Consider the following 13,741-nt stretch of genomic DNA (forward strand, 5'->3'; position numbering starts at 1 on the left):
ACTGCAAATACAATGAGGGAAAAACAAACTGTTCATACTATATGTAGTAATGTTAAGTTAATTTATGATTTATTAAAAAAAGGCAACCTTCGATATAGACAACTGATACAGAGCATTTTGGAAATGCAAATAGATAATCTTTATGCGCTTGTTGATGTTTGTTGCATCTAAATACAGATTATAATTCCTGTATATATGCGTATAGGTATTCATATTATTATTTGAATTTTCCAATCAATACAATTGATGCTACATTTGTTATTCCAATTGTATTTTCAATCCTAATTCACGAAAACGCCTTATTGAAAATAATCGCCACGATTGATCTTGTCTATTTGTCTCGATAAAAGTTTAAAATATAAATAATAAGTACATATTTATACCGGAGTTTTTGGTAGTTTCCGCCTGGTTGGTGATGAAGGAGATTTGTCGGTAATTGTTTCGTTCTCTGTAATAAAATAGAAGAAAAAACGATTTCTTTATTTATTATAATAATTAATATATGTCGCCAATAACACAAAGCCATGTAGATCTATTCAAATATAATTAATTTTCTACAGATGTATATTAGCGCGTCCTTTCCGCGCCGTTTCGAGATAGAATTTACCGGGAAATTGGAAATTGTTTTCATTCAAATCCTGGAATCTAGGTAAATATTTTCTATAAAGAAAATCATTGGGAAACCCATTCAAAATTACAGACTTGTGACAAATTGTGTTTAATAATGACACCTTTTATATAAACAAACCCGGTATGAATTATCTTTTCCATTCTTTGTCTATGAATATGCTCCTCAGGGTGAAAAATGACCTTTGAATTTCGTTTACATTTTTTTGATGCCAAATGTTTCAGGCCTGAATGAAACGTTGAGATCTGGTGTTATCTAAAAAATTAAACGACAACTTTTTTTTGCTCTTGCTTAATATTAACGTAGAATTGTAAAAGAAGAGTTAGCAACGAGCAACAACGCTATTGCAATTTCACCAGACGAGTTGAGATCATTCCGGAAACAATAACAATCTTTCCCAGACCACACAAACGATATCTACAGGAAATGCAACATAAGCATAACACCATCGTCTAGCTATCAGCAATGCATACAAATACCCCCTTTGTTCTAGACGGAGCTGACCACAACGCGAGGTTTCTTCGTAGGTTAAGAGTCAATTGTAAATCAGTTCTTACTTAGCACCAAATAAAGAAGGAGCTCAGCTCCGATAAAAAATATATTTTTTCGACTTTCCCTTAAGGGAAGTCTTAACTGGCGCCCGAATAGGGACCCTAGTGTGAAATTAAGTTCAAAAGTGTTAAAGTGTCGAAACCAAAAAGAAGTATCACAACGTTAGAGTGAAGTGAACATCTTTTACCATCAAACACCGGATAGTGAAACTGTAAGAGGATTTCACATCCGCACTTTGAGCGAAACCTATCCCAATCGCAGAAGCAGCCGTACGAATCGGTCCCCAAGTATCCGGAACAGCTAACCACTCGTCCCGGCAAAAAAAGGAATCTACCGACCGTACCGAGAAGGAAGGAAGTCACCTATCGGTCCCGACTCGACCTGGTTTCAATTGCAACCCGGCAATTGGTCGAGCTGAGGTAATAGGACTCGATAACAATCTGAGCAGGCGCTCAAGAAGATCTCCAGATTTTCCCTGTAAGAAGGATCGAAAACGGAGTCTACGTGTCCCGCAATCCCGTGGCATACCCACAGGATGCTCAGGCTAGTACTGTAAGTAATAAACCTTTTCTTAAAAATAAAAAAATCAAGCAGTAAAAATAAAGTGAAAGTGAAAAAGTGAAAGTAAATTTATATATAAGAATATTAAGCGATAGTAACCAAGAGTAAAAAAAAAATAGCCTTAAACAAACTGGAAGAATTGAACGAATTGTTCAAGAAATTAAATATAAAAATAAAAATGGCTCAGAATCCCATAGTAGACGATATCCTAAGCCGACTCGCAGCTCTCGAAACGGCAAATATCCCTCCAGCGTCACTTGACTACAGCGATCCACCGCTAATATTCACTCGTCCCGATGGATCCGCGGTAAACCCAGAATCTTTTGAGAAGATTCCAGATTTAGTAAAGGACTTACCATTTTTCACTGGTGAGCCAGGGGAATTAAACAATTGGCTCTGTGATGTTGACAGTTTGGTTAAGCTATACCAAACCAACACATCGCATAGTATAGAACAGCAAAATAGATTTCACATGGTCTGCAAAACAATACGCAGAAAAATCAAAGGTGAGGCAAACGATGCGCTGGTAGCCTCCAATGTTAGCATCAACTGGAATGTCATAAAAAAAACACTTCTCACATATTATGGCGAAAAACGAGACTTAGAGACATTAGACTACCAACTGATGAGCGTGCAACAAAAGAACGATTCACTGGAAACGTATTTCGACAAGGTAAACCGATTACTATCCCTAATCGCCAATCAGGTTAAAACTGACGACAGATTTACACACCCAGAGGCATCAAAGGCTCTGATTGAAACATATAATAAGAAAGCTATAGACGCCTTCATTAGAGGACTCGACGGAGATGTCTATAAATTTATTCGCAATTACGAACCGACATCTCTGGCAGCAGCCTACAGCTACTGTATTGCCTTTCAGAATGTAGAATGCAGAAAAATGTTAACCAGACCTAGGCATCATGAAATGGCAACACCACCCAGAAATTTGATTCCGCTCGCTCCACCTAGGATACCACCTAGAATGGCACCGAGACGAGACCCTGTACCATTCAGACCAGTACAAGTATTTCCCAACCACAATTTTAGACCACAACCAATTTTCCAGAATAACAGACCACCTCCACACTTCAATAACTTTAGGCAACCCCTACAACAACACATGAACCAACCGCCTAGAGTCCCTCAGAGAAATCCATTTAGACCCCCACCAGAACCTATGGAAGTTGATCAGTCAATTAGAACAAACCAAGTTAATTATGGTAATCGACCCCAACAACCAAACCCATCAAAACGTCCGAGACTTTTTAACACGGTAACCGGAAAATACGAAGACCCACCAGTTGAAATCGAAAACGACGAAAGAGTAGACTACTGCCCATCAGAAGATGAAGAATATTATCCCGAAGAATCCAGTACTTACCAACGCTACATGAGACAAGTCGAAAACCAAGAACGCGATCTTCCTGAAGAGGACATAGAAAACAATGCCGAGCTCAATTTTTTAGGATAAAATCCACCCTACCATACTTTCTTTATTATGGCAAAGCCAACAAACCACTCAAAATCTTAATTGATACAGGTTCAAACAAAAATTTCATTCATCCAAAACACACTAATATTTCACACAATGTGAAACAAACATTCCATGTATCCTCAGTGGGCGGGGATATAAAAATAGAAAAATATTCAAGAGGAAAGTTATTTTTACCTTATTCAGACGCCTTAATCAAATTCTTCCACCTAAAGGAACTAAAATCCTTTGACGCAATAATAGGACACGACACCCTGAAGGAACTCAAAGCAGTCATAGACACTTCAAATGAAAGATTAATTTTGGAAAATCAATTTGTAATCCCTTTACTTCAATACAAACTACAAGAAGTAAACAAGATCAACATCCGCGATAGTCACCTGGACGAATACCAGAGAGATGAACTCAACAAAATACTTAAGAAATTTCAAGATTTATTTCAACCTCCAGACGAAAAATTACCCTTTACTACCAGAGTAAAAGCAGACATTAAAACAACAGACGAAAACGCAGTGTACAGCAAAACTTACCCATATCCACAAGCATTAAAATCAGAGGTCAACAAACAAGTGGAAAAATTACTTCATGACGGTATAATCAGACCTTCCCATTCACCGTATAATTCTCCCGTGTGGATCGTCCCAAAAAAATTGGACGCTTCTAACGAAAAGAAGTACCGAATGGTGATAGATTACAGGAAATTAAATTCGAAAACAATAAGCGACAGGTACCCTATCCCTGACACATCTGCAGTTTTGGCTAACTTAGGAGCAAACAAATATTTCACGACATTGGATCTGGCCTCAGGCTTTCACCAAATACCAGTGTCAGAAAAAGACATCGAAAAAACAGCGTTCTCAGTCAATAACGGGAAGTACGAATTTATTCGCCTACCGTTTGGATTAAAGAACGCTCCTTCTATTTTTCAAAGAGTAATGGATGATGTTCTCAGAGAACACATCGGAAAAATTTGTCACGTATACATAGATGACATTATAATTTTTAGCAAAACATTTGAAGAACATCTAAAAAATCTAGAAATAATCCTCCAAACATTACGAAAAGCCAATTTCAAAATCCAACCAGACAAATCAGAATTCTTGAAAACAGAAGTCGAGTTCCTAGGATTCATTGTATCAGAAGACGGACTAAAGCCTAACATGAAAAAAGTTGAATGTATCCGGAAGTACCCGGAACCCAAAAACCTCAAGGATTTGAGAGCCTTTCTCGGACTCTCTGGCTATTACAGACGTTTTGTAAAGGATTACGCTAAACTCGCGAAACCCCTTACAAAGCTTTTAAGAGGGGAGGATGGCCACCGCCAAATTCCGAAGAATCAATCAAAAAACCATGCAATCAAACTGGACGAAGAAGCAATCAACTCATTTAATACACTTAAAGATATATTATCATCTAACGACGTCTTAACCTTTCCAGATTTTGAGAAGCCTTTTATCCTCACCACAGACGCATCAGATATCGCACTGGGAGCAGTTCTGTCTCAGCAATTTCCAGATGGAGAACGACCAATAACTTTTATTTCTCGAACTCTTTCCAGCACAGAAGAAAACTATGCAACCAACGAGAGAGAGATGCTTGGTGTCGTGTGGGCACTCCACAACTTAAGGAACTTCATATACGGAGCAAAATTAAAAATCTATACAGATCATCTCCCACTCACATTCACATTATCACCTAAAAACAATAATGCTAAGCTGAAACGTTGGAAGGCATTTCTTGAGGAACACGATTACGAAATGTTCTATAAAGCCGGAAAGTCCAACGTGGTGGCTGATGCACTATCCAGAATCCAAATTAACTCATTAACCGTAACCCAACATTCAGCAGAAGACGACGACAGCTCGTACATACCCTCCACAGAGGCCCCAATTAATGTGTTCCGCAACCAGCTGATTTTTCAGATCGGACCGAATTCATCATATGAATTTAATGTCCCTTTTGAAAAGTTCACCAGACATATATTTGTGGAACAACAATTCACGATCGATTTTCTAAAAGACAAATTGCTAAGATTTCTAAATCCCGGAGTCCTGAACGGTATATTTACAGACGAACCAACTATGGGAACCATCCAAGAAATTTATAAAACCCACTTTAATCCTAAAATAACTAGAGCAAGATTCTCGCAATTAAGAGTCGAAGATCTTGAGGACGAAGAACGCCAACTTGACGAGATAAAAAACATTCACAACTTTGCGCATCGTAACGCAAAAGAGAATTCACTACAACTCGTTAAACGATTCTTCTTCCCTGGGATGCATAAACTCATCCAAAATTATGTTAAAACTTGCGAAATCTGCAAAACAGAAAAATATGAGAGACAACCACAAAAATTCATACCGGTTAAAACACCCATTCCCCAATATCCCGGAGAAATAGTTCACATAGATATATTTTTGTACAACGCGAATAACCTTTTCATATCGTCATTAGATAAATTCTCAAAATACCTAAAAATGCGACCCATCAAATCCAAAGCCATCTCAGACATAAAAGACGTTCTTTTACAACTTCTTTACGATTGGGACTTGCCTGCCCATATCGTTATTGACAATGAGAGCTCATTCGTATCAAATGTTGTAGAGCAAATGATTCTAAATTTGGGAGTACAAATTTTCAAAACCCCAGTTAATAGATCGGAAACAAATGGCCAAGTAGAAAGATGCCATTCTACAATTCGAGAAATAGCTAGGTGCACTTAAGCACTAAATCCAGATACGCCCGTGAAAGTACTTATTCAAGAGGCAACACACAAATATAATAACACCATACATTCCTTCACAAAAAATACTCCAAAAAACATTTATATAGGTGAGAGTAGGAACAACGCAACATACGAGGAGATAGCCACAATTCGAAACAAAAATAACGAAAAAATATTACAACTTTATAAAAACAAAGACGAGAAAATAACACCAAAGCTCTATCAGCCATACACTATTGACTCTTACGCATATGAGAAAACGTGCTCCAAAAACAAAAGGAAAAGTAGATATAACATGGTCAAAATAAAAGAGAATCACAGCACATATATTATAGATTCAAACAACAGAAAAATACACAAATGTAACCTAAGGAAGGATCCACATGAATAATCATCCTCTTAATATCTTTTCAGACTCGCCCTCTGCGTGTCTAATATGCAGGCATCCATACAAATTCACGACTTGACAAATAATCCTTTGGCCATTATACCACTTGGAAAAGCAAGAATAAAGACAGGACACATACGTATTATCCATCCAATCGACTTGATACAAATCGGAAAAACTATATCTAACATCAATCGCGACATTCAAAACAATCCTTCCACTAACCCGTTATACGAATTAATACAGATAAAAAACTATAAATTGTATGAAACATTCACAAAAATCAAACCTCTGACAAGAAGACCAAAAAGATGGGATACTATCGGAACAGCATGGAAATGGATCGCCGGAAGCCCGGATGCCGAGGACCTTCGAATGATCAACTCATCTATAAACTCCCTCATCTTTCAAAATAACAAGCAAATCTTAATCAACGAAGCCATGGACAAGAGAATTCAAGAAATAACCGATATCACCAACGAAGTACTAAGGATCGAAAATGAAAGAACGAAGAATCATTCATTAGAAATTAATCAACTGATAGTTCTCTCGAATCTAGACTCTCTCCAAAACCAAGTGGAAACATTAGAAGAAGCAATACTGATGGCTAAACACGGAATCCCGAGTAGCAAATTACTATCCATGAAGGACTTCATAAAAATAGCCACATTCCTGCAATTTCACGAAATAGAAATGAATACATTCGAGGAATTATTGTCACAATCACAAGCTCAAGTGATGTTAAACAATACTCACATCCTCTACATACTAAAGGTACCACAAATATCTACAGTATCTTTTGAATATGATTACATAGATTCCATAATAAGATCTAACAAACGAATAGCACTCAACAGAAATTACATCGTTAGGAACATCACGCACGTATACGAGATGAGCCAACCATGTGAAGATCAAAATAAGTATTTTCTCTGCGAGATGTCACAACTCGAACACGCCAACGATTGCATACACAGATTGACCACGGGAAGACATTCCAATTGCACCTTTGAAAAGGTATACTCAGGAGGACTTGTGAAACGAATAAACGACGGAGCAGTTTTAATTAACGACGCAGTCGTAGAAGTCTCATCAAATTGCACCAATCTCAGCCAAACGCTAAACGGATCGTTTCTAATTCAGTTCGCCGACTGCAATCTTCATATCAACGGAGAACTATACTCAAACCCCGAAACCACTATACCTGGTCGAGTTTATTTCCCAACAACAGGACTATTAGCCAATGAGATAAAAACAATAGACGTACCACCAGCCGAATACCTTCAAAACCTGACCATTCAACACAGAGATAAGTTACAGCTACTCAACTTACAAAATCATTCCATAAATTGGAAGCTCAATCTTTTTGGTTCCCTCGGCCTATCAACAATAATTCTTATTGCAAGCATAATAGCAATATTTTGCTACTTTTCCAGACATACCTATAAAAGCAACATCAGAGTCCAATTCGACAAAGCAGATGAGGTCATCACAATAGAAAAACCAGAGCCGTCATCTCCAATAACCAAACACACGCCACTTATCACCGAGACGGAGGAACTATCAGAAGAAAGAAAAAAAGAACTCCAGGCATTCTTCGACACACCAACGCCACTACGCCCCATCCACTCGTGAACTTTGAGGACAAAGTCATTTAAGAAGGGAGGAGTTAGCAACGAGCAACAACGCTATTGCAATTTCACCAGACGAGTTGAGATCATTCCGGAAACAATAACAATCTTTCCCAGACCACACAAACGATATCTACAGGAAATGCAACATAAGCATAACACCATCGTCTAGCTATCAGCAATGCATACAAATACCCCCTTTGTTCTAGACGGAGCTGACCACAACGCGAGGTTTCTTCGTAGGTTAAGAGTCAATTGTAAATCAGTTCTTACTTAGCACCAAATAAAGAAGGAGCTCAGCTCCGATAAAAAATATATTTTTTCGACTTTCCCTTAAGGGAAGTCTTAACTGAAGTTACCTTTGTATCGTCGACCAGTTTTGTGCATTATCATGCTCATCGACAGGAGAACCTGGGTAATTTCTTTTACATTTCTTACCTGATATAAAGTAAGCGAAAAAAGTGTTGTTTTCTGATCCCGTTCTCGTTTCAATCATAGTTGTATTGTGAAGCTCTTACGTTAGCGCTAGCCAAATAATTACAAGTCGACTTTTTAAAACTAAAACGTTTTTATAAAAACATCAGATCCCAAAAGAACAGATTTTGAAAGGTGCCTGTGCATTTTCTTTTAAGATCTGGATGGAGACTTTTTTTCGAAAAGACGAAATGTTGAAGCCCAATAACTATCAATTTGCTTTTGAAAAGATTTCAATCTAATTTTTTTGCTTATTGGTTGCTTTTTCATGAATTTAAACCTGAGACCAGTGTTATGAAAATGACTGCAAAACAATGACAGCATATTTTCAACTGATCCGGCTCTCATTGTATTGCACAGCTCTCTCTGCTCCCCACACGTTCGATGAACAGTCCGACAGCAACTGACGACAGCACACATGCAACTTCATACGGACTGTTATTTTTCATCTTCATATGTCTGTTGGTATTTTCAAGCTGTCGCGAATGACAGCCTGTAATCTTCCGACATCCTTCAACACGAATCCGAGCGGGATGTCAGGTGATTATGATCACGACAGTAAGGCCGATGAAAGAATGAAAGAGAGATGGTGCGAAGCACGTTTTTTCTTACGTGGGGAATAATATCAACAATGGAAACGGTTTGCTTTGTATTCAATATGCCACCGGCCTGTGAAAAAGGAGAAACGAAAAAATGCAAGTCGATGACAGCCGCAGCCGATCAGCAGGCTGTCAACAGGAGCAGGACATCCTCAAAATGAGCAAACTAGGCTGTCATGTACGAACGAACAAAATACATGTGCAAGAAAGAACTGTCGTACGCAACACAAGACAGTTTCTTTGCCTTGTTTAAGCTGTAGCTGTATGTGAGCTCTCATGAATAGCTCATGCATGAGGCTGTTAGAGTGAAGAGAGAGAAAAGTCGTCAGTATAGTGTCGCTCTCCAGCCATTTTCGTAAGCTTGCCTGAGGCCATGTTATTTCCGATTCTGCTGAAACTTTGTACATTTGTTCGTTTTTGATACAGAGGTCATTTTATGATATTAGTTCTTCGTGTAGACTCACGACTGCAGTTTCAAAAGGGCTTATCCAAAAATGTGACTGCTGAGTAAAATATTTATGTCAGTGCCGAATGTGCTCAATTTATAGAGAAAAAAATACACCTTGATAATTTCTGCTGGATTTATTTCTCACCGAACATTTTAAACATAACGCTCACACACATGAGCCGTTGCGGAAAAGAGTGGTCTAAAGACCATTTTTTTTCGAAAATGAGTTTTTTGCATAAACCGCATCTACTTAAGAAGCTGAAGTTGGGAGATTAAGAAAATTTCGAAAAATCGAATTTTAAAGCTGATTTATTCCGTGTTAACAATTCGTCCGAAACAGAATGGCCGTTTTGTTTCGGAACAGAGTGGTCTATGTACATAAATCGATGTAATACTATCATGTAACACGTAACATGTAGCATATTACATGTGATAAGGAACATGCCACTTGTTTTGTACATGTCACACGTGATATATAACATGTTACACGTAATGTAACACGAAAAATGTAACATGTAAAATATTATGTAATATGTAATATCTTGTGTTACATGTAATGTAACACGTGACGTCTTACATGTGACATGCTATATGTATCATATAACATGTGACACTAGCCATTTTATACGATTTACCGTAATTTTCTTTGTCATTTACCGGGTTTGTGTACATAGACCACTCTGTTCCGAAACGATTCGAGGATTCCAGTGAATATAATATATATATATATATATATATATATATATATATATATATATATATATATATATATATATATATATATATATATATATATATATATATATATATATATATATATATATATATATATATATATATATATATATGAAGTCAGAGTGGTCTATGTACATTGGTGAGATAAAATCACCGATTTCGCGAAGAAAATGTTAATTTCATGTATCCCAATGTTAAACCACTTCATAACCTTTATATTAGAACATTTTGTTTGAAAGAATCCGTTGAACAGAATTTTATTCAGAGATTTTTCGAAAATTGCTTCTCCTGAACAATTTGCTCGATGGCACATAGACCACTCTGGTTCGCAACGGCTCATATGTGAATATACATTAACACAAACGCCTTGGTGCTACATTCCGATTCGGAACTTGACCTTCTGTTTATTCATACATAGACTTCGCAGCCGACTGTTTAGTGTACAAAACAATTGCGGGGCTAGCGCTACGATCCTACTGACACTAATAGTCTCTCCCAAGCTGAGATTCGAACCTACGACGACCGGTTTCTTAGGCCAGCATCGTACCTCGAGACCATCAGGAAACATGAAATAAATATGTTTTAATATATTATGCGATTTTTTTTGTTCCTGGTATAATCGGAACGTCAATGTACTCATATATAGGTCGGACTTGATTATATATCATTTAAGATTTCACTTTTTATAGTAGGAAAAATTTCCCTGACGCAGTTGCTTTTATTGATGTTATTCCCTGAGATGAAAGTTTCTGAGATGTATCCGTGCACCATTCAATATGGGTTTTTAAAACCGGGGTGTTAAATCCAGATGACTCCTTCTAGTTGCCTGAATACATCCTAAAATGGTCAATTATTGAATTATTGCCTTATTGTCTGGGTATTTCCATGGCGACATTTTTTTTTAAACAACAGGCTAAAAAGACCAAATATCATTTAATTTGAATATTTGTGGAACAGTATGATTAAGGTAATAAAGGTATATTCACGCTCTGGCTTCTAGAATATTGATATTGTATTTGAAGTATAAAATGTGAAATTTGACATTATATTTTCGCTAAAGAAATAGCGAAATAAAAAAAATTACTCCGTATTTCAAACACTTTAATCACGAGCAATACCGGGAACGTTCAAATGTACAATACATTTTGATCAATCAATTTTGTTTCTTTCCATAACTTTGAGGACGTATGAGGAAAATAATCCAAACAAACTTTCAATTCCAAATTGAGATCTTGCGCAACTTATTTTTCTATACTTGTTTGTTTATTCAAGAAATTCACCTCATTTTCAAACCTCATATGAAAAACTCAGCTCCACATCGCGCTGATTCCCTAATCCTCTGGGGTACTTGCTTTATAACTTCCTGAATTCTGGATGTTTCAATTGTTTTGAGCTCCTTCATGATTTTTTTATCAAACAATCGACGTTTTTTTGCTCTGTAACCTTTATGGTAGACCATTCGCATCAAATTTGCTCAGAAAGTTTCAATAGACTGCAGCTGTGGCACGTTTTGAGGATTGTATCTTTTCGGAATAAACCCGATATTGCCTTGCCGCAAATCCGCTAAAGTTGCACTAGCATAGTGTGACAATGCAAGGTCTGGCCAAAACACTACTTTGTCATTTTTATGGTGCTTATATTCTAAATTTTAAATCCATTTCATGCAGATAATTTTTCACCGTTTTTGGTTAAATCTGATATTTATTGACCAGCTCACGATATGATTACGCCGATCGACCAGACGTTCCCGCCTTCAATTTCGCTCGAACTTTGCTCTCTTTTTTTATTCCCGCTTATTTTCCGTCGGTTTAGTTCCGCCAGTCTTGTTGTGCCAATCACCTACGACGGATTGAATCTAGACCAGTTGGGTTAATTGTGAGCGGATCACGCCACCCCACAACCATCGACACCTATGTCGGCGTTGAGATTCGAACCCAGGCGTCAAGCGTGGTTGGCGGAGACGTTACCAACCACGCTAGGTCCCCGCCCAACTTCACTCTCTTGCAAAGTGCATTTTCGTCCGGAACCAGATTTTCTTTTGAAGGTATTTCCATTCTCGAAGAGTTTGTCAATAATGTATATGTCCACGCCTACTCGTGGACTTCGAGAACGATTCTTGTCCGCTCCAAACTCGCGGACTTCGAGAAGTAAGAATTCGCGAACACGACGAGCAAGTATTGCACTCTCCACACTTTAGGAGACACGACCGCGATTAAGTGGAGTTTCGCTCAATTAAAATTCGACAGCGCAAGTTTATCGTTTTACAAACATATATCAACTGAACTGCTAATGCTCGTTGTAATGGGTATATAAATGAATTTTTGAGAATGTGTATGTGAGAATATTAAATATAAAAAGAGTTTTCATAATAGGAACTAGAAAAACGCAGTCGCGTTTTTGTACAGTATAGTAGATGCGTTCTGATTACACTTAACAGAATCAATGTGGTATGTTCAATTTTAGGGTTGGATCCGACTCCGAACATACCGGCCCGCGTTGAACTAATTTGGTTCAACTATCCTTGGTAGTTGGCCTGACAGTCTACTACAGAAGTCATCTGGTTGGTTGTTTCCGATTCAATTGGTAAAACGCCGAGCTCCGTGACAGCTCGCTTAAACAGGCCTCGACCGGTTCATACCAACACAACGCGCACTAGTCCGTCCGACCCAGCGTATGTTTGTACCACCTTTCCAAGAGGCTATGTAAATGGGGGGTAGTTGTCCTGTTTGAGAAGTACCATAGTTCCAGGTTCGATATTCTTCGTTGCTGTTTTCCACTTCGAACGCTGGTGTAACAAGGATATGTAGTCTCGGGACCAGCACTTCCAGAAATTTTGGACACTACGACGAGATTCCTGAAAACGAGACAGGTTGGAAATTGGTTTATCAGAAACATCTGGCTAGGAAATGGAAAACATCGGTTCTCCAATGAGAAGGTGTCCAGGTGTTAATACGGAGAGTTCCTCGGGATGCTCGATGAGGGGGGTGAGTTGCCGAGAGTTGTGAATGCCTTCAATATATGCAACTGCTGTTGTGAGTTCGTCGATTGTATACGACGACGAACCGAAGATTCGTCGAAAATGGCCCCCACAATCCCCCGAAATGTGGTTAGCGCGCCGGAATAAATTTATAGTTGATTCCTTCGCTTAGGCGGTACTGCTCCCATTCATTGGTCTGGAACTGTTGTTGATACCGACGACGTAACTCGCGCATTTCAAGATCAGCCCTGACGGAAGCTGTCGCGTTATTGCAACGAAGCTCAATTAACCGCCCGCGTCGAGCTACAAACCGTTTTTAGCATTGATCCACGCAGCTGACGTTAGGTCGGGTACGATCTCGATGTGAACGGCTTTCACCGACAGGCACACGAATATCGCGACGTACATTTTCACGCTAGCCCCCCTACCATACAAAGGACGAACGTTAAATGGTCCACAGTAGTCCAACCCAGAAGAGGAAAAAACTCGAGCAGGATTAACACGTGCGAACGGTAGCGGAGCCGGAGC

General features: G+C 38.3%; 1 protein-coding gene across 1 annotated transcript in view; it reads right to left on the minus strand.

Moving 5' to 3' along the window:
* LOC129730681 (uncharacterized) overlaps positions 1–13,741 on the minus strand; it is a 413,412-nt gene that overhangs the window by 218,518 nt on the left and 181,153 nt on the right. The window contains exon 6 of the mRNA XM_055690213.1: positions 384–448. Within this exon, the coding sequence (XP_055546188.1) occupies positions 384–448 (65 nt within the window). The remainder of the gene's footprint in view (positions 1–383; positions 449–13,741) is intronic.

The sequence above is a fragment of the Wyeomyia smithii genome, chromosome 3 (assembly GCF_029784165.1).
Source record: "Wyeomyia smithii strain HCP4-BCI-WySm-NY-G18 chromosome 3, ASM2978416v1, whole genome shotgun sequence".
Lineage (NCBI taxonomy): Eukaryota > Metazoa > Arthropoda > Insecta > Diptera > Culicidae > Wyeomyia > Wyeomyia smithii.